This window comes from Trichomycterus rosablanca, chromosome 10 (assembly GCF_030014385.1).
Source record: "Trichomycterus rosablanca isolate fTriRos1 chromosome 10, fTriRos1.hap1, whole genome shotgun sequence".
Classification (NCBI taxonomy): Eukaryota; Metazoa; Chordata; class Actinopteri; order Siluriformes; family Trichomycteridae; genus Trichomycterus; species Trichomycterus rosablanca.
Genome location: NC_085997.1, coordinates 25,787,143 through 25,809,962, shown reverse-complemented (window position 1 = coordinate 25,809,962; position 22,820 = coordinate 25,787,143). Strand labels below are relative to the sequence as shown.

General features: G+C 38.2%; 1 protein-coding gene across 1 annotated transcript; it reads right to left on the bottom strand.

Moving 5' to 3' along the window:
• Nucleotides 1–246: 246 nt before the first annotated feature.
• Nucleotides 247–21,456, bottom strand: thbs2b (thrombospondin 2b). The gene is made up of 21 exons (XM_063003736.1): nt 21,372–21,456; nt 20,620–20,691; nt 18,922–19,478; nt 17,908–17,992; nt 13,234–13,445; nt 12,600–12,834; nt 12,324–12,494; nt 12,058–12,234; nt 10,270–10,443; nt 10,023–10,150; nt 7,068–7,220; nt 6,764–6,982; nt 5,249–5,356; nt 4,998–5,157; nt 4,804–4,922; nt 4,462–4,696; nt 2,951–3,178; nt 2,593–2,864; nt 2,131–2,228; nt 1,290–1,429; nt 247–425 (listed from the first exon to the last, which is right to left on the bottom strand). The coding sequence occupies exons 2-21, from the start codon at nt 20,684–20,686 to the stop codon at nt 418–420; spliced, it is 3,546 nt and encodes a 1,181-aa protein (XP_062859806.1). The 5' UTR covers nt 20,687–20,691; nt 21,372–21,456; the 3' UTR covers nt 247–417.
• Between the last annotated feature and the right edge of the window lie 1,364 nt (nt 21,457–22,820).

Genomic DNA, 22,820 nt, shown 5'->3' with positions numbered 1-22,820 from the left:
ACAGAAAAATAAGTTACATTACTATCATTCTGAATATCATACATCTCAAACCAAATGTAGAACTAACCAGGCAAAGCTATTATGTAAAATGACTTATGAATATGAATTAAAAAAAAACTACATTGTTACATAAAAATAACTTTCAAACCCTTAGGTTTATATTCAAGATGACAGGACATAACTAGGTATTATTGAGAGTGTGCAACGAAGCTAAGAGTCATTTAAAGTAATACAATGGTGTGTATAGACTTTTAATCCTTATTTTGACTTTCAATATCAATGTCACTGTCATAAGTCCTTTAATTCTCTAAATCTATGTATTCCATCAATGTAACACTGAAGACATACTCAGAATCTGAAACATCTGACTTGATGTTTAGGTCTTAGTCAACAGACGGAGAGGTCTTCATATCTAAATCAGATGTCTGCAAACAAGACAAAACATATTATTAGGAATTCTACTATTGCACTAAATGTACAGTATATTCATGAATGTGACTTCATCATAAATGTGAACTCTATTTGATTATCAAGAGCCCGTTTCATAAATCTTATTTTTCAGTATTAATATTTGCTTTATGAATAATTAACAAAAATGCAGGTGTTAAATCAATCCAGATGCATTTAAAACCGGATTAAATAGCTCAGAGCAATTCAAAAGCTAGAGAGCCATATTAGCAACATTATTCAAGTTTAACTCCAATTTGTCTCAAGACGCAAATGATAACTAAGACTCAATATTGCCCAATGTACTACATCACAGCACCTGTAAACAGCAGTGAACACCAGTGTTGATGCCTTTCAGATTATTAAAAACAACTGGGGCGGCATGGTGGCTCAGTGGGTAGCACTGTCTCCTCCCAGCAACAAGGTCCTGGGGTCGATCCCCAGGTGGGACGGTCTGAGTTTGCATGTTCTACCCATGTCTGCGTGGGTTTCCTCCGGGAGCTCCGGTTTCCTCCCACAGTCCAAAGACATGTAAGTGAGGTGAATTGGAGATACAAAATTGTCCATGACTGTGTTTGACATTACACTTGTGAACTGATGAACCTTGTGTAACCAGTAATTACCTGTACTGTCATGAATGTAACCAAAGTGTGTAAAACATGACGTTAAAATCCTAATAAATAAATAAAAACAACTGTATTTTGCATAAACAGCTAAAGTTAGTGTTGCATAATGAGTTAATTTGTTTAATGGAATTGGCATGGTATCTGAACTTCCCTACATACAATCCAGATATAAGGTGCATTAAATAACCAGGTGTAAATAGACTTAGAGAGACTCACCTCTGCATTCATATTTGAGGTCAGAAAAGAAGACGAGCTCTTGAGAAAAGACAAACAACCCTAGTCTTCCACCAGCGAATGTCTTGTCATAGACGGGGCCAGAATCTGCCATGATCTGCTTTCCCTCGTACACTACAACCCTGCAGAGTTCAAACAAGACATCTAACTTAATTACATCTCATTTTAACATAAACAAAATTATACATGTCTATTATTTGTCTGATGGAATCACATTATAGCAAAACAAAATAGTAAGAACTATAATTTAGTATTTTTACCAAATTATAGATAATTTGCCTGGGCAGCACGGTGGCTTAGTGGGTAGCACTGTCGCCTCACAACAAGAAGGTCCTGGGTTCAATCCCCAGGTTCGGCGGTCCGGGTCCTTTCTGTGCGGAGTTTGCATGTTCTCCCCGTGTCCGCGTGGGTTTCCTCCGGGTACTCCGGTTTCCTCCCACAGTCCAAAAACATGCCACCAGGTTAATTGGAAACACTGAATTGTCCTATAGATACCTAGCCGCTAGATGCACTAGTGCATTGTAGTGCCGGTCCCAAGCCCGGATAAATTAGGGAGGGTTGTGTCAGGAAGGGCATCCGGCGTAAAAATTGTGCCAAATCAATGAGCGATCATGAGGATGACTCGCTGTGGCGACCCCTGAAAAAGGGAAAAAGCCGAAAGAAGAAGAAGAAGAAGATAGATAATTTGCCTAGATTTTTACTTAAATTATACTTTATTTATACAACTGACAGCAACTGAGGTAACATTTTAAATAATGTAACAAAAGGTTATTAAGGAATATTAACAGTTTAAAAACATGTTAAGCAGAAGACAAGTCTGTACCTAATGAAACCTGTTTTGGGTCTGTGAATAAGGTGCCAACGGTAAGCAGTGTAGTCCTTCCAGCCGATGTTTTTCGGATCATGCCAAAGAGTTCGCACCTAAGTAACAAACAAACAATGAACTGTGGAAATCTTTGACATTTTTCCTCCACCCATGATTTGAACACAGGACCTCATTCAACATAGCAAGTAATAAACAAAATCAAATAAGAGAAATTCTAGTATTGGAGTCTCAATATAATAACTCCCTGTGATAAATTGACTACTAGCTATACATGTCTTTGGTGTTATGTAGGGCATGTTAGCATGTACTCAAGGCACATACATAACACACTTTCACAAACGTTCCAGGGAATCGTGCCATTTTCTAGCAATGACATAAAAATCCTAAATAATTCCATATAACCATCTAAGTTTTTACATTCAGGAGTACTTTACTATGCAGTGCTGTGTAAATGCCCACCTGATTCTTAGTGTTGCCTGTGTGCCAAAGGGCATTGCGCAGGAACTCTCCTGTGCCTGTAGTGGAGTTGACTACTTTTAGGGACACACCAGAGATACCGAAGGCCTTAGAAGGCTTCTCCTCCCAATAAGTCTGTGTTATCTGTTTCCACATCACCACATAGAAGCGTCGACTGGACTGATAGCCAAACACAAAGCCTGCATAATCATCATCCCGGTCAGTGTTTACATAGAAGGTTCCGCTGAAATCCACGGAATTAAATTCATCATAACCTGTAATTAAAGGATATTTTGTAAGAGTAAAAGCATACCAGAAAAGGGTAAAATTAATTGGTGTGTTATGAACTTGTCATGCCTACCCACTGCAATGCCAGGGTCAGAGTTAGCAGCCTGTACCAGTTCTTTGCCCTGGTTGCGCACTACCCAGTGGGGGTCAATCTGAAGGGTTCCCTTCGGATCCAGGTGCACCATCTGAAACTTTCTTAAATCTGTGACACTGATGGCATTGTTCTCAGGGCATACATCGAAGATGTCAGGAATGCTGTCGTTGTCAAAGTCGTCCTTACAGGCATCACCACGACCATCACCTGTAAATATGCTTATCAATTACGACTAGATATAAATAACAAAACACAAAACAAACTGTTACAAAACAAAGTGTGTGTAATGTAGAGTAGGCAGCTTTCTACATGTATGTTTAGAGGGGGTGTGAGAAAAATTAATTATCTAAAGAAAATGTCTGTAACCAGAGGCAAGGATTAAACCTGGGTTCTTGAAACTACCTGCTACACCACTGTGTATGTCAGTTACTTACAGATCAATGTATTTTCACATATAAAAAGGGTGACCTCTATAAAGTTCTTCTCAAAATCAAACACATTATTAGCAGCATCATTACTATGTTAATGTAGTACCATGAGAATTAAGTTTGGGTTATAATGAGAAATGTAAACTGTTTGTTGGGCTAATTATGTTAACAACATATTAACTTAAAACAAAAATGGTTATTATTTAATAAGCCCTGTTATAATAAAAAATATAACAGTAGGTTGGAGGCATAGTAGCTTGTGATGAGTGTGTGAAATCTATAGTACAAATTGTAGTGTTGAATTCCCAGCAATAAAAGAAAGAAGATTTAAAACATGTTTTCTCAAAAACTGTAAATGTGTCTCCAAAAGTCTTATGTTACTATAAAGACAGCCACGAAACACAAGCTTTAGGTCTAGCCCTTGTGCATTTTTGGTTTCAGTTAAATTTATGCATCTCATATCGCTTGTGTTATCAGGTTTCTTTGATATAGCATGTTTTATGAGATGGGCCTTGGATGACCTTCATGTGGAGCATTAAAAGACCCTGAATAATAAAGACTTGGATCCTACACAATTGAAATTGAGATCATGCACAAAGACAAACAGGTGTGAGAAGTCCAACAGAACATTCTGAAGAACAAAAAAAATGTGCCTCGTGACTCCAGCTCCCTGATGATCTGCTGTGTACTCACGAGCCTTTATCTTCACATTTCACAAGTCAGCATTGCCCCAGGTGACTGTTTTATATCTTTCCTCCCTGCTCTTGCTCTCTGCAGGCCACAGCACTGACACATTCCTACCATTAATAACCCTAAAACTAAATTCATTTATTTTAATCTGATATTAGTACACATGGACTAATGACTTTGGCTGCTGGGCATTGACATTCTAAATTATTTTAAGTCTAATCCTGTCTTTGTGGGAATGAGGAATTTGCCCTAGGGTACTGTAGGTTTGAACCCATGACCTGTCATGTTATCACTAAGCACTTAACAAAATAGTTAAACGTACATCTGTCTTAAAAGGTATTCAAGCATAGCTGTGTCTTATTCTGCTCTCACCATTTTCATCCAGCTGATCTGGATTAGCCACCAGCCTGCAGTTGTCCCGATCATCAGGAATTCCATCATTGTCATCATCATGGTCACAGGCATCTCCTTTACCATCATTGTCATGATCTGCTTGGTTAGCATTGGAAACGTAGGGACAGTTATCCAAGTTGTTCTGATGACCATCCTCATCTATGTCCTGATTGTTATCACACTGGTCTCCAATTAGATCATTATCTCTATCCGTCTAAAGAAATCAGAAACAGTTTCATTATTTAAAGTCTTCATAGATATAGTCCCAATAAATACTGTACATGTTAACAGATCCTAAACTGCATCTGTGTCCATGCTGACCTGCTGTGGATTGTGAATTAATGGACAGTTATCACACTGGTCACCAACACCATCCAAATCTGTGTCCTTCTGGTCAGTATTGTAAAGAAGCGGACAGTTGTCTTTCTCATTCAGAATTTCTGAAAATCAAGAAAATAAAACTGTCACAGTCAACTGCATACAGTGATAGATAATATACAGGTCCTTTCTTATACCGTCTCCATCCATGTCAACAGCGCAGGCGTCTCCCTCCCCGTTGTTGTCTGTGTCAGTCTGAGCAGGGTTAGGCTCATATGGGCAGTTATCACACCGATCACCAACAGCATCCTTATCATAGTCATACTGTCGGGGGTTGTACATTAGTGGACAGTTGTCCTGAAAGACAAAAACATTGAATGAAATTGCATAACAATATTTTCAATGTTGGTTTTAGAGCTTTTTAGTACAGACTGGGATAAATGCTTACCCTTTCATCAACAATCTCATCATTGTCATCATCCTTATCACAGGCATCTCCTTGTCCATCATTGTCATAGTCTTCTTGACCAGAATTGGGAAGGGTAGGGCAGTTGTCCTGAAATGGAATGATTCTAATATAAATAGTGTCTGTATTATAAAATCTTTATTATAAAACGGATAGTTCCAGTCCTAAAATCTGATTGGCTGAGCCGCGTTCGAAGCCGTTGTAAAATCCCTGATAAATGCAACACCTATGACCACCTCACATCATTCCATATTAATACGCCACTGAAAAGAAAAAGTGAATGTTATATTCGCCCTCATGTTGCCTAGCAACACTGATAACGGACTACGTGATTTCGCAGAAGAATGCTTTTTGTAAGTGTTTTTGTAAATAAAAACATTTATTTATTGAACATTGTTGTATTTTATTATATTTTATGTTGACCGCCGTTTTATAAAAGAAATAAGCCACTCGAGACCGTGCGTTACTGCTATGATTTTATCATGGGGAAAGACGTTTTAGGCACTCCGCTTCGCGTCATGCCAAAACAACCTTCCCCGTGATAAAATCGCAGTAACGCACGGTCTCGAGTGGCTTATTACTTTATTTAGTAACCCTGCTGACCCTGGGTTTCGTGGCTGGAAAATATGCAGGACAGGGCATCAGTTCTGTACAGGGCATCACACGCTCACCCACACTTAAGGACAATTGAGTGTAGTTAATGTATTTAATCTATTAAATGTATTTAATCCAGCATATTTCAAAAAGGCAGAAGGAAATCAGAGAAGACCATGCCAAACACCAAACTCAGATCCAGATGAAACATTATACACACATTTTTTTCTTTCTGATGCTCCTGTACTAGGGGTCATCACATTATTCTGTTCCATTAATGCAACCCTTCTTAAAACATCATGCGCAAAATATACATGATTTGAGGTGCAATTAAAGTACATAAAATACAAATAAAACTATCATACTTTTACTCCACCACACAGCTATGCAAGTGTACAGGGGTCCCTGCCTTTTTTCTTGTTGATTGGTTTATTTCTTGTTCACTGTTTGCTAGGTAGTAATTTAATAGTAATTTGTAATGTCTTGCAGATTGTGGTTCTGGTTTTTGTCCTGGGTTCATTATTACACAATCAGCCAATTATTTGTCCAGTATGAAGAATGATGTAATATTTTTATAAGTACTCTGCGTTTTCTAATTCCCATTGGTTTAAAATGTGGTTGTAAGGACAAGTAAAGGTCTTGCTGAACATATTATTTTATGTATTATTTCAAGAGGCACTATTTTTTCTGCTTTTTTTTGCCTAAAGAAAATGTTTATTGCTTTAGATCATTTATTGCCAACATTTTGTCACTGAAATGTATTAAGCTAAAACTACCTTCTAATTTTCACAACTGAATTTAGACTTATTATAATCAGGTTTGTCTTGGCCACACTGCGGCTTAGTGCCATACATGTATGGGTCATGTTTGCCTGGGAAATGGGTAATCTGGGAAATGTGTTACCTTTTTGCAGTGGTATGTGGCATTAGCTGCACATGCCAGATCCTGATTAGGCCAACCGTCAAGGTCAAAGTCCTCTCCACACACAATACCATCTCCAGCATAGCCGATACGGCACTCACACTTGTACATGGGCTCGGTGACGTGGCTGAGGAAGATACACTCAGCATTTTTATTGCAGCTGTGGCTGTTGTCCTTACATGGATTGTAAGGTTCACAAACCTGTTTAAAAAAGGAATTAATTAATAATGAATAGCTATGAAAGACGGTTTTGTGAGCAAACAGTGCTAAGGGTTATTGAACTGACCTGTTTGTCTGTTTTAGCTGACTCCACTCCAATACCATATGGCTCAGAACCTTTGTATCGTGGTGGACAAGGCTTACAGTGGAATCCTGGGTCTGTATTAACACACTGCTGCACCCCACCCACTTTATGGCACACATCCGACACCATATCACACTAGAGAAAACAAAAAGACAGGCAGACATAAGACAAGGCAGAAATAAGGCTTAATGCAAGATTTAGATGTATAAATTACAGTATAGACATTCAATTTCCCACACTTCATTGTCAATCTCAACCTTTGCAGGACATTCATGCTGGACATTCATGCTGGCCTCTGTGTATGAAACATTCTTTTCTTTTTCCCAGCCAATGCCAGAATTCAACATAACATGCACAGAGGAACACACTATACTCCATATATAGGAGCTAAAGAGGGTACAAGCAGAGCTCAAAATAAGGATTAAGGAGGCCAGAGACGAGTACAGGGCTAAGCTGGAGGCCAATCAACGCTGCTCAGGAACATCAACATCAAACGAGGGCAGTCATGAATGGGCGAATGAGTTAAACCAGTTCTTTCTAAGGTTTGACAACGACTCTCCTCCTGCCCCATTGTCCTCTGCTCTGTCTCCAGCCGTCTTGCATCTTAACACCCCAGCACAACAACAGCCATCATCATTCACAGCCCATACCTCCACCATACCAAACATTAACACCTCACCTGACATGAATGCTCCTTCCCCCAACCACACTCCGGACCAGTCTAGCAGCAGGGTACCAACTTTTACTGCTGACCAGGTGAAGAAAGAGCTGAAGAAACTCAAGCAGTGTAAAGCGGCTGGACCGGATGGCATTCAGCCTAAGGTATTAAAACTATGTGCTGAGCAGCTGTGTGGAGTCCTTCAGCACATCTTCAACCTGAGCTGCAGCCTAGGAAAGGTCCCACTCGGGTGGAAAACTTCTTGTGTGGTTCCTGTCCCCAAGAAGAAGCAACCAGTGGCACTAAATGACTATCGTCCTGTTGCTCTGACCTCCCACCTGATGAAGACACTGGAAAGACTGATGCTGGGCCACCTGAGATCACTGGTAGGAGCTGACCTGGACCCCCTGCAGTTTGCATATCAGGACAGCATTGGAGTGGATGATGCTGTTATCTATCTGCTGGACAGAATGTACTCCCATCTAGACACTACAGGCAGCACTGTGAGGATTATGTTTTTTGATTTCTCCAGTGCGTTCAACACCCTACAGCCTGTCTTACTTGGGGAGAAACTTCGGCAGATGAAGGTGGATGGGTCTATCATCTCTTGGGTAATGGACTACCTGACTGGTCGACCCCAGTTTGTGCGACTGCAGGGCTGTGTTTCTGACATGGCCATGTGCAGTATGGGGGCTCCCCAGGGGACTGTATTAGCACCGTTCCTGTTTAACATCTACACCTCAGATTTCAGATACAACTCTGGCACATGCCATCTGCAGAAATTCTCAGATTACACGGCCATCGTGGGGTGTATCAGGAATGGGCAGGAGGCGGAATACAGGAAGCTGGTTTCAGACTTTGTTGACTGGTGTACACTGAACAAACTGCAGCTCAACATCAGTAAGACAAAGGAGATGGTGGTGGACTTCAGGAAACTCAGACCTCCCCTGGCACCAGTCACTATCAATGGAGCGGAAGTGGAGGTGGTTGACACTTACAAGTACCTGGGTGTGCACTTGGACAACAAACTGGACTGGAGTTTTAATACCTGTGCAGTGTTCAAGAAAGGACAGAGTCGTTTGTACTTTCTGAGGAAACTGAGGTCCTTTGGAGTGTGCACTAAACTCCTTTGGACATTCTACCAGTCTGTTGTTGCTAGTGCCTTATTGTATGCTGTTGTGTGCTGGGGCAACAACATCAACAAAAGTGCAAAAAACAAAATAAACAAACTAATTAAGAAGGCTGGCTCTGTTGTTGGAGTCAAATTGGACACTCTGGATAAGGTAGCAAAAAAACGGTCACTCAATAAGCTGCTTTCTATTATGGACAATACATCACACCCCCTGCACACTACAGTGGAGAAACAGAGAAGCACGTTCAGTGGTAGACTGATACAGCTTCGCTGTACTAAAGAGCGCCGTGTGAGATCTTTTCTTCCCACTGCAGTAAGACTCTACAATGATTCTCCCCATTCCAGGAACACTACGGATCTCCTGCCACCCGAACAGTGTTGATTTTCTTTTGCAGTGCAATATCTTATCTCTCTTAGAGCAATATACTTTTGTAAAATAATATATTTTTCTCTTAGTGCAATAATATGTATGCGGCTGCTTATGATAATGTCCTGTCTATTTGCTTATGCCCTTTTATGTTTAATTGTGTTGTTTTTTGTCTGTCTTCCCTTGTGTAACTTGTACTGTAATTTGTAAATTGTAACTGTAATTGTGTAATTTGTATAGTACTGTGACACTGCAATTTCCTTCGGGATCAATAAAGTCTTATCTTATCTTATCTTATCTTATCTTATATTTCTCTGCCACTCAAGTTGATATCTTGAACTCGATGTTGTAACGGCAACAAGGTGATATCCCATACGGCCCTTTACTTTCTCTGACACTGCCAATTGTGTCTGTAGAGCATTAGACTAGGAAGGCACCAGTGAGACCAGATTCAAATCCTAGCAGTGCCACTAGCGTGGTCTGGTGCTCTACAGCTATCATAATAGTAATTAGTAACTAGTAATAGGATTTTTGTGCTAACAATGAATTACATGTTAATTAAACAGAATACTGTCTGTGGATGGTCTAGGCTCAGTGAACCAGAAAAAATAAATAAAGGTGACAGAAAACGAGTGTCTGCGTGTGGCTAAAAGTGAATTCCATTGGTTAAACACGTTAAAAATATTCAGCTTCAAACATTTAAACAGTTTTGTCAACATTGCATGTCTTGTCTATGTATAAAAAACTGTAGTTTTGCTTAGCATGATATCATCTACTTACCTCATTTACATCTTCACAGAAGGTTCCATTGCCACGATAGCCCACTGGACATGGTCCGCATCCCCAGGAACCATCGACAGCAGTGTTGCACTCCACTGCAGCAAAGCATGGGTTTGATAGGCAGCCATCTGATGGAACAACCCAATACATTCATGTCTTCTCTTTTCAAATCAAAATATGTTTAGGTTTATATAGTTTACAATACACTAAGCACTTTAAATTAAATTAGCACAGAAGAGATGCTTACTGATAGGGCATTCTTGTTTGTTGCACACTTCATTTTCAAGAGAATCTCCCATACACTTTCTGCCCCCATGTTGTGGAGTGGGGCTATTACACTCTCTCTCACGACTTTTCAGGCCACCACCACATGTTGCAGAGCAGCTTGCCCAGGGTGACCATGGGCCCCAGCCACCATCAACTGTATGGATACACAGACAGAATGCATACACATGAGTAACACTAAGCTATACCACTGACACCAGGAGACTGCATTGTGGCCTGAACTGCAATGGTTGCGTAAAGAAATAACTTTTCTTTATTTGAAGCCTCTGGGGCACTTTTTGTTTGATGCACCATCTGTTACTGAGTTAGATGTTTTGCCCTGTTTGCTATTAAGTTTAATGTTCTCATTGTTCTATTTAAGAAATTGCATAATTATACCTATTAAACAGTGATGGCAAAGTTTAATTTCAGACTTGACTGCAGTTGCTTAAGAGGATTTTAATTGGCACAAAAGTAAAAACATCCAGCGATTGTGAGTAATGTAACTAACAATGCCAAAGCCATTTTTGATTAGAAATTTGAATGAGCATATTTATACCTGGGTTGTCATTTTGTCATCATCAACGAAAAAACACCAGCTGAATCACCAATTAAAAAGGGGGCATTTAGCCTCTTCAAACTTCCTCTGCACTGATCATTGTTAAGCTGCATTTTAAAATGATATCGTTATTTCCTCTTCTGTCTTGGAGTAAGAACATGCTAGCCCTTATGCTCCCAGATGGGTAGTACCCATGTAACATAGGAAATAAAATATTTGAGATCAAAAAACCTCCTGGAAAATCAATACTAAATTATTTATGTTGGTAATCATTTAAGTTTAAGTCTTAAGGATTTGGACGTCAAACACATTCACGTTTATTTGTAATAAATATCACTATTATTATATTATTACTTTATCAATCACTGTATTCTGGTCTGGGTTGGATGTCCACCCAATATAGTGATGTAAAAATTATAAATAAACATATTTCACTCAGTAGCTTTGCGTAATGTTAGAATCCAACCTTGTTCCCATCAGTGGTTGGTATGACCGGAATGTTTTAGAACCCCAGGGGGTAGATTTTGTTCCCCCCAACTTCAATTCATGGCTACGGCCTTGGTTTGGGACGCAGTATCTTTCTACAGGAAGAGAGCAGCTTTCACATTTTACTGTTAAGGTGAAAGTAATTAAGGTGTCTGTGTAATAAAATCACAGTTTTCATGTAAAATGTAATGAAATACAAATTCAAGTAGCCAAGAAGTCAAAAAGTAATTATATGCTGTATTTCTACACCTCTGGTTAATAATACAGATTATTTTCTGTTGCACCACTCAAAAACCTACAGTAATTCATATTGTCCAGAATGCTTTCCTAATGTTAAAAAGCATAAATATAGAGAACTGGCAGACAACTGTACACGAAAGCTTTTCTATAAACGTCTGTCACACAGATGTATTTAACCCATCAAGAGGCTGGTCAGATTTTAAACCCTTGCAGATTCCGCCTTACAAACTCTTTTTGTCGTTCCATTCTAACTAAGCACAGTTCACTTTTGTTTCCCTCTGGACCATCTCATTCCTTGGGTGTGTCATGGGAGTCTTTCCCATAATCCTCTGTGGTTAGAGATCTCATATTATCCTCCCAGGTCTAAGGATAATATGAGCACTGGAAAAAATGACATCATCTTCTTGCTTGTGTTCCAAATCTGAGCGGGTAAGAGTGGGTAAGATAGATTTTAAATGAGTATGTGCTTGTATGTTCCAAACTTACTTGGGCAAAGCTCAGCCTGGCAGCTTTGTGTCTCTCTTCCTTCTCCTTCACAGTCCTTGCCACCTCGCTGAGGAAGAGGGGAGTTGCAATGGCGTATGCGAGTGATCACCCCTTCCCCACAGGTCACAGAGCACGCGGACCAGGGGGACCACAGACTCCAGCCCCCATTTTGCCGAACTGAACACACACAAAATCTAATTCTTTTTACTTCTGCTTGCCCAAGTAGAAGAGAATTTTGCCAGGCTCAAATAAAAAGTTTTCCATACCTCTGCGGTCACATTTTCCCAGGCTGCACCTCCGTGTCTGGATGGAGGGGCCAGAGCATGTGCTGCTGGTGCCGTCACAAGAACGGCCTCTCTGTTGCGTACCGCTGCCACAAGTTACTGTACACTGAGTCCAGTCTGACCATGGAGACCAACCATCTTCACTGTCCATAGCTGAGACCCAAAATACAGTTATAGAATTTTTAAAACTAAGTTTTTGCGGTTCTGTTGACATTTTATTTATATTGATCTGCTGTATGCAGTAGAATAGACACTTACGAAGGCAAACTGGACAGCACTCCCCATCAATGAAGGATGGACTGGCACATGACACAGGAGGGCAGGTGATCTGACGACAGATTACTTTTCCATCTTGGCATGTGCATTTGGTGCAGCTATCGACAATCCAGTCTTCCTTATTCTCAAACAGTCGCCCATCTTGCCAGCAAATGCTCTGTGCCACTGGGTCCTGCATCTTATTAAGGGCTTCACGCATGGCAGTGTTCTCCTCTGACTGAAATCCAGTATTCAATGAATGAGACTCTGCAGTTATGACAAGTTGCTAATGAGCTTTTAAAAACCCAAGCAAATCCAGACATATGCTTATGACAGCATGCTGCCATCAAATAGCAATAGATCTTTACACAAACAAGAACAACATAAAAGGCTGTAATTAACTGCAAACATTCCTTCCACAGGTATGTGAGCAGACACCAGTTCTGGCCCAATTACCCAGTTTAAGCAAACGGAAACTATAAGAAATTGCCTTAATAGAGCTTGCAAATTGTTCAACATTTTACAGAGGCCATTCACAAAACCAGCAGCTTAGCACATCTGGCTGATTTGATAGTAATCCCAATAAAAGCTTATGGTCTAAGTGTCTCCGCTTACGTAGACGTTATAAGATACATACCACTTTCTGCAAGCCGTCAATGAGGTTGCTGACAACAACCCGGAGGCCCTTGAGCTCCTGGAAAAGGTTTGCCAACTCCTCACACGAACGCTCACACATCATCTCAGAAGGGCTTGCTGTTGGAGGATCCGTGTTTGGGCTAATAACATTAGTGGCAATGGAGGAAGGTATATCCACCAGTTCGGCGCTCTCACTCACTGTATTTAGCTCCTCTGTCAAATGACAAGAAGGAAAATTGTGAGGCAAAGGTAAAGAAATAAGAGTTAAAATGAGTATAATAAATTCCCAGATGATTGCTTCCCAGGTTTTTATAATTGGCTTTGCAATGTTTTAATAGTATGTATCAAATTCTAATAATACAGAGCCAGTATAAGGAATAAAAACAAAGAACAATAGAGGGCCAATTTTCCTCAGTTTGGTGGGATTTATTTAAAACCTTAGATTTTCCAGTCTATTCCCTACATTCCCATGTTAAATAGCACATAATTAACACACAATCTGAGCATAAGTGACTTATAAAACACTCATAAAATAAGAAAACCTGACATTAATTAGAATTGAAAGCATAACTGGCTAAAGCTAAGTAAATAAAGGAACCTGAAATGTAAAAAATTTGAGCCTTTTGAGATTAATAAAAATCTGTGTGTAACTATAAGGCTTAATTTTTTTTCTTAATGTAGCAACCTGAACCACAGCACACAGGAAGCAATAGATGGGGTAAAATTTTGCAGTTTTATTGTTTAAAAAACCTTCAATCATTTAGTAATTTGGGAGAATCTTTAACTGTACAATTTCCTTGGTATAATATGACATTTACATTCATGTGGCTGTTTAAATCCTGGTATCTAAAAAGGTTAAAGCTGATTTATGAAAAGATGTTCTGGAAATGTAATGCTTAGAGGTGAGTGTGTAAAACATTGAAATGGAGCCATGGGAATGCACAGGAGGCCATGCTCAGTTAACGTGCTTTTGTTCCTATGGATGGAATAGCAGTCAACCATGTCAACGTTTTAAGCATGCATGTTACTTCCATGTGCGTGGGTGGAGGTGAACATGGAAAAACATTATAGTAGCTTGGTAAGTGGTCCTTGGCTTAAAACCAGTTAAAACCAGTTTGTAATAAATGTTCATTATGCAAAAGGTTTTAACATGTTATAATTCTTCAAATGTCTGACAGTTGTTTTCCTTTAACCAGGACATTTTTTTTTATTTTGAGGGCTTCAATGAGACCATGTTGCCTATAAAACTATGATTTTTTTTTCCTTAACTGATAACTCTAGTATATACAGAACCAGATTGTTTGAATAAAAACAAAGAGAAACGTCATGAACTAATAAACTAGTTTCTGGTTTGATAAGATATTAAATAAAGTTTTATTTCTTCCAAGAATCTGCTCACAATAACATTTCACAATGTGAAACTATGGTTATTGGTAATTTAAGTAAAAAACATGCTGCATTAATGATCCAGGAGAGAAAAATTGTCACAGCCTACAGCACTACTTAAGTATTACATTATTACTTACTAACAAACCCATTGTTCTGATCCCAGACTTTCACCTAATGTATTTGGCTATTTCTTATTGGTCAGTTGTTTTAATAAGGTTTAATGCAGGTTTTGTTTGTAATATTTAGCCTGATCTCACCTTGAAGTGAAATTTGTTACAACATTTTATAAAAACCTGTAAAACTAGATCTAAAAACTTAGATCCAACCAAAAATGGATAAAGTATTTCTCTGTGCACCTCTCAGAATACTTATTTCAATCATTTTAAACAGTTGTAGACTAGTACACAAAAATACAAGTTTATTATTTTATTCATTATTTAATTATTTTATTTATTATATGCAAAAAGCTTTCCAAAATTAACTGGCACTGTGTAAGAAACAAATTCTTCCTTAGTTACTTAATCAACAAATTAGCCTAATTCAATAATTAACTGGGTTCTATTACAATAGTTTACTGCCAGCCCTAGTCAATCTAAACATTGCATGAATAAAACCTTTTCAGAAATATAAAGTAGCACACATCAAAATAAATTCTTAAAAAAAAGAAGAAACAAAGACGAACAGTAAAGTATATACGAACAGTAAAGTATATACGAACAGTAAAGTCTGGAGGGTTACAATGTCATTTTAAGGCTCTAAGACCCCAATGAGCTACAGTGAGGGCCATAATCTTTAAATGGAAAAGACTAGAAACAGTGGTAAATCAGTTCAAAAGCAGCTGGCCTACCAAAATTCCTCAAATAGGACATCAACTATACTTATTAAGGAAGTCACGAAAAGACCCAGACATACATCTAAAGAACTGCAGACTTAACTTTCCTCAGAAAAGGTCAGCTCATATAAATCCACCATTAAAAAGATAACTGCAAAAATGGCATTCATGAGAGATCCATGAGATAGAGCAGCAAACCAAAAAAACTACTGCTTGTCTTTAAAAAAAATCACAAGTGAAACTTTTTGGGTCTTATTACATCTGGATTAAAGCTACCAACCACATCATTACTCAGTAAAAACATTAAAAGCTACCACATTGTTTTACAACAACATTTTGCCAACTGTCAAAAACGGTGTGGGCAATGAGGTAGTGTGAGGACGTTTTGTTACTTCAGAACCTTAGTTACATGCCATAATTGAGGAAACAATGAATTTTGCTCTTTTACCAAAAAGTCCGAAAGAAAAATCTGTCCATCTGTAATCTGAAGTTTAAGTGAAACTGGGTTATGCAACATATAAAAAAAAAGTGTTTCAAATTGATGAAAAAACAGAACTATTTTTAATTATCTGACTTTTAAAAGATTCTAATGTAGTTGTATTAAAGGAATTTTGCAAATAAGGGTGGGAAAAACATTCCTTACATCATCGTCAAACAGCTATGTGTTTGGTTGCAGTTGTTTCTGCAAAAACTGGCACAACCATTCACAAGTTATAGGGCAGTTTTTGTCAACTGAGTGACCTTTTTCCTGTGTTTTGCATGCTAATGTTCTCTTTTAACAAACAAGTTACCTTGTTTTCCTTAATTTTGTAATTTTGTAATTAATTCAGTAATTTAATTTTAATTAACCGAAATTACAAAATGTTAATTTGCAGACTGCAACAGCACATTTAAACCAGAGAGGTCTTCAATGCCAAACTGTCCAAACATTACATACTGCACATTTTTGTTTAGGATAACTTTCAGTAAATGCTTTATGTTGATCTTGGCTGTAGTGTTGTGGAGCCCACCCTAAAATATTAAGTGTAGAGGGAAACATACCTCGACATACCCTTACACGCCATTGCAGACTTTACCATTAATCTAATTAACAGAGCGTGATGAGTAGTTATCTAAACATAAAACACCTAGCTACAGCCAAAAGACAGAAATGCTCTCAGTATATGAGCTCACACTGGCAACTGTAATTCACTAGACCAGAGATTTTGAAGTCCAGTGAGCTTGTTGGCCTGAATGACGTTTTCTTGAGCCAGCAATTTTTTACTTTTTGATTCTGGCTCTGGTAAACTCATTTAAGTCCCTAAAGACTAAAGACTGTGTGTGTGTGTGTGTGTGTGTGTGTGTGTGTGTGTGTTTGTGTGTTCATATGTATGTGTGCTTATGTGTGACTTGGCTTGACCTTTCTTTCCTGCTCTTGTTATATGACCTCACTGACGGCTTTAGGGTTGTGACAGATACAATTACGTGGCTGAAGAAACCAAAACTAGGTTGGTATGCTTGGATTCAAAATCTGTGTAATTAGACTTTTTTAATTAGTAAAAAACCTGATAAAACGTACTTATGGTTATTTTAAACAATTACACAACCAGGTTTTTATTACTTTAAATGGATTTAAGAATAGAATAGAATAGAATAGAATAGAATAGAATAGAATCTTTATTGTCACTATACACAAGTACCATGACATTTCGAGTGGCATCTCTCCAATAGAGTAGCAGCAGTAGAAGAAAGAAAGACAGTAGTAGTAATCACAAGTAATTAAAATTATTTACACTCTAAAAGATAAAAAATTAAAATCTTTGCACTCTTGTAAAGTGAATTTACATTTTTCCTTTAAATATTAAATATTAACTGTGTGTGTGCAAATGCTGCATAGTCCGTGTGTGACCCGTAGTCCTGTGTTTGTGTGTGTGTGCTCAGTCTTTTCCAGTTCTGTGGTGTGTGATGGAGGCCACAGCTCTAGGAAAAAAGCTGTTCCTTAGTCTATTTGTGCATGCTACAGTCAACAATAAGGCAACAATATAGCAAATTTTCCTGAACTGAACTGTTAACATTTTGCTCTAAGTCTGATAAATTAAGCCACATACAAAATCAAACACATACACACTAATCAGAACTATTTTACTGATCATTGCTTTAGTCTGGCTGCTTTATCTGTATCTAGACAACTACAGCAGTCCCACTTGACCTATATTTTAGCTAGATATCCACTAAGTGCTTAAATCCTGACGTGCTAAAGTTTTTTTTTTTTTTTTATTTAATACTTTTGAATTATCGTATAACCTGATATATTTGAGCTTGGGGAAATATTAATGTTCAAGTGTTAAACCACCCCAGGTCTTACAATTTTTACACCATCCTGGTGAAAAGCTCCCCAGAAATGTAGAATAGACATCATTTAGAAGTGTAAATGTATTAAAGATGAGCATACAGTAAAACAGCTTTAAACTCTACCTGGGTTTATTAGCTCGCACCCATGGCTCTCTAGGACATCCTCAAGAGGGGTGTCAAAAATAAATTGCACATTCTGCAGCAGACCCTGGGAAAAACATGAAGACAATTATACAGAGCTTGCCATGATGCATGTACAGCAAACGCATTAAGGAAGTTACAACTGAAATGATTAAACCACATGGTTTTATTAAGGTTTTAAAAATATTTATAGATTCTGCATTCATAATCAGGAACACTTTTTGAGTTTTGGGGTGATATAAAAACTATCCACTATCTGTTAAGATATGCAAGAGCAAAACCATTTATGGCATTAGGCATCATTAGAATAACTTTCTGTTTAGAATCACTTTGGAATTTAACAGACAGCTAATGTAGAATAAACAAAATTGTGATGGTTAATAGAAAAATGCACAACTTTTCCAGTTGTTTAACCTTGTTTTAAATGTTTTGAGAAGTCAGCGATAATTGTACAGTAATAAAGTCACCATGTTGATTTGTTATCAGTCATTTTTGTTAATATATTCATATACCCTGTGTTGATTGCGTAATTTATTCTCCTGACCCACTCAACAAGTGTTGTCCAACCCAATATAAAGATGCATATATGTGTCTGACATTTCTGTAGGCCCATTATTTGTATAAATTTAATAAATTGTGTATATTTTTTAAAATTGTGGACAGTGTATATTACTGTATCTTAACGCATTAGTGGGGCCTGTCAGATCTGCTCAACTTTTGTGGCTCGGCTAAAAAAATGATCAAGGACAAGTACAATAATGCATGCACACAGGACTTGCTTTGGGCAGTTGCTGGGGCCAAATGTTGCTGAATATTTTGTGAACTAATGCTAGTCAATAAGAGTTTTAGTTATCCAACTTAATTACAGCTGTGGCAGATGATCAAGGTCTGAAGGCTGATTATCAGATGTTTTGAAACAAAAATTTCTGGGGTGACTCCGGGGACTAGCGTGAGATCATGTATTTCATCAACATTATCACTGTAAATGGTTCTCACCCTGAAATGAGTGTCACGGCTGGATCCTTTGGCCACAAACATACGTCCACCAGGAGCACGCAGGTGCTCGTAGAAAGGCTCATCAAGGATGAAGCTGTCAATAAGGTTACAGCCCACATACAGTGTCGCTGTCTCACCGTGTACATGCAGCGTGATGTTTTTCCACTGCGAATCTACCAACTCAACATCCTCAAATGAGATGACATTACGTGAGCCATCGGCCCACCAGTACACCAGTTCAAGTGTGTTGGCTCTGCCATCAGAAAGCACCTCAAACTGCCTGCGTTCCCCAGGACCCTGAAGAGAGAGAAGGGTGCCACGGGATGAACGATCCTGGCGCAAAGTTGCTGTCAAAATGAAACCCTCATTGTTCTGTATTTGCTGCAGAATCTGCTGTAAAGCTTTAGGGTTGACTGAGGGAAGATGGTCAAATCGGATGAAGCGATATGTCGGGGATTCAGAGTCTGGGCCTCGGAATAACTTTACCCCAATGGTCTTTTGTGTAATTCCACTTCTTTCAAACAAGTCGAAAACGGTTATGTCCTCCAAAGGGCCATCTAAAGGGCATACATAGAATTAAAATAGGTTAAAATGTATTATAATTCATCTGAGATTTATATGGAGTGGCACAGATTTAAAGACTCCCTGGGGTGCCCCTTTTATTATTCCATTATTATACATTTAAATAAATTTATTGTATTCATTTTTTTTAACAAATTTTTCTACCCAACTTTTAATATAATTGCAAGAAAAAAGTTAAGCATCTTGTATGACCTGACATAAGTTTTAAAAAAAAGTTGAGTTTGAAGGCATGGGTTTTAGAAGTGGCATATATTTACTTCTCAGAAAAAAATACATGTCTATCTGAGCCATGTCTTAAAGAAAACAAATTAAAATTTTAAAGAATTGTGTGGTCATGAATGCAAAATAACTCAAACTGTCTGTCATCCAAAGATATTCAGTGTTGTTGCAACTCTTCTTTAAAGGGAATGTCTTTTCCCCCATTAAAAGCAAAGATCATGCCAATGTCATGATGTGAAGTGCTTCAAGTAGTCATTAAAAACTAAGAATAACATCAAAAGACTCTCTAGAGAAAATTTATTCTACAAGCTACTAAAGTCAGTTCACATGTTTGTTCTAGGAAAAACAATAATTACCACACATCTCTAGTTAGATTGGACTTAAGTTACTTTTTTTTTTACTAAACTACACAACGCTATACTCGGAGGGGGAAAAGTCACTGCACACAGTACAAAACCATTATTTGAGCTGTAAAGCTTAGCAGCATGAGCATGGAGGATATATTATGGTTTGGGACTGCTTTGTTGCTTCAGGAGTGGTACAGCTTGTGGTCATTAAGAGGGACAGTGAATTAAAATGTATTTTACTGGAGAAAGTCAAGTTGGCAATCCGTCACCTAAAGCTTAATTAAAGTTAAACAATACAACAAAGCAACAGCGCCAAATACACAAATGGTGTAAAACCATAATTTTTTAACTTGGTCATACCAGAGGTCAGATGGTGCAACAATACAGACCAAAAGAGACCTAAAAAGGTAAGTAAATGACTCTGAAATGAGTCTGCCCCTTCATACAGCAGAATTCCAAGTGATCCCAAAGTTTTTAGCTTATCACAATTTTTATTGGAACTGTAATAAATTAAATAAATCTATTTTAGGGAGATGAGTGTGAAAAGTACCTGGGTCGATGGCGGAGGCGCATAGAAACAAAAGGGTCAGCCAGAAGTGGCGTCCTCGGACAATCATGATTCCTAACAACAAATAGTTTACATTTTGTCAGTAATAGCGCAAAACAGCCTAGGCATTTAATTACAGAGAAACACTCCAATTTTATAGTGTTTTAGATGAAATACAAAAAGTATCCTAATTAACAATGTCTTACTTCAAAGTTTAGATAAAATACAAAATCATGATAATTAACACTAGCTTAGTTCAAAGTCACGATGTTCCGCACACTTTTACCCGATTCCGTACATTTATAGCAGCATTTAAAGCTCTATTTTGAACAGTTTTCAGTTAAATCCAATTAAAGAATAAAAATATGATACTCTGAGCAATAATTGGGAGCAGCCTACTGAACTGTTAATGTTAACTGTAAAGCATCTTTAACCTCCTTCCCTACTTCTGTTGCGTTGATTCATTTAAGTGCCGAAGGTGAACTGTACGGAACACTGAGATTGAACAGACCACCATACGTTAGTCCACAGCGTAGATTAATCTTATATTTAAGTGGTGTAAACCTTGTAGCGATACTTGTTTTACTGACCCATATTTAACTCATATTTAAATAAAAAGATATATGACATTTGTGTGGAACACACCGGTGCTGTACGGAACACTGTGACTTCACTCTGCTCACAGACGCAAAACTGCTTTTTGAACACAGCCACAAAAAAAATCTGAAGCGTCACGAATAAACCAATAAACCTACCTGAACCAAAGACTCAGCCCTTGGATTAAAAGAAAAATAAAGCAGGAATCTCACAAAAGAAGAAAGAGAATTCCTGATGTTGTCATGAATCAGTGGTGCAGGGTATAAAGTCTCAGAGATAAAGCAGCAGCAGCAGCAGCAGTGTGTACAGCAGCTCTAGAAGCGGTGCTCTGGGAGCGCAGGCAGGGCTGTGGGTTCTCTCTGATGGAAATCCTTTATCATTTTCTCTGTGGAAACGCTCACTGGTTTGCCGAACTGTGTGTGCACTCCACAATTTGAAATCTGATCAATGAGTTCCTCCTCAGGAGCTCCTCCTCCGTACCTAGAGCTCCACAGAGCCTAAATCATGGGTTGCCACCAGTGCCTAACTGAGGACTTGTAAACCCATACTGGTGTTTGGATTTATTACTTTTTTATTTAAATGATCTTTGTTACATATATACCCTTATTTAACTGCAAGGATTTATGAAATGTATATAAATGTATATAAATATAAATATTTATATAAATATGCATGTTTGCTATGCTGCATGACATGGTACTCGCCTCCCTGTATACAAACAGGGGTGTCGTAGTGGGGTGAAAAGTGGGACTGAGTTACCAGGGCCCCAAGTCGGGGGAGGGCCCTTGAGGAGTGTAGAAGGAGTCTGGACTGGGGTGAGGGGGGCCCATGGGCACTGCTTGTGCATAGGGTCCAGAATTTGGTGCTCCGCCCCTGTATACAAATATACATAAGAATACAATAATCACTACAGTTAAGTAAAAAAATAAATAAATACTGATAGTACACACAGTTGAGATTTCATGTTTAGTCACAGTGTATGTCAAGTGATTACATGTAAAAATACATAAATTCAGTTTTCAGGGATCACATCATTCTTCAATTTAAAAAAAAAGTTAGATGTGTTTGGTTGTAAAGCTAAAATTCTTTTACTTTTTATCTGAATTGTTTTGGCACCCTTATTTTCCTAAATAGAAGTAATATGTGGGTCCCTGTTTTAAATAAAGGAGTGTGACTTCTGTGCTGTGATGCCTTTGTGTTGTAATGCAACTTTTTAAAAAATCACCTTTAAGGTCAGTAATACGTTGTTCAATGGTGCTGTCTGGCAGTCTATTGACTAATGGACTTGCTGAAAAGTTTGCCCCAGGGCCAAGGATTTAGAATGCCTGTCAGAGCTCCCAGTAGAGTATAAGCAGTGGAAGGTTAAAACCAATGTCAGGTTTAAAAACCAAAAAACATCCAGTACTAGTGCCAAAATACCCCTAACTTTACTTTTACTTTTATTAGAGTCCAGTCCAACACACATAGAGGTAAGTAATACTGTTTTAATTTGGGTCTGCTTACAGGTCATCACAATTAATATTTTTTTGTTCGGGCATAGCATTACCCAGGTCTGAATCCCCATTCATTTTAGCTATGAGCTTACATTTTTTGGCAAGTGCTGAATA

Coding starts and splice junctions, on each gene's coding strand:
- thbs2b (XM_063003736.1), bottom strand. CDS start 20,686: ATGATTGTCCGAGGACGCCACTTCTGGCTGACCCTTTTGTTTCTATGC. Junction 19,479..20,619: donor CGCCTCCGCCATCGACCCAG/GTACTTTTCACA, acceptor TATGCCCTTTAG/ATGGCCCTTTGGAGGACATA. Junction 13,446..17,907: donor GTGCGAGCTAATAAACCCAG/GTAGAGTTTAAA, acceptor GTCATTTGACAG/AGGAGCTAAATACAGTGAGT.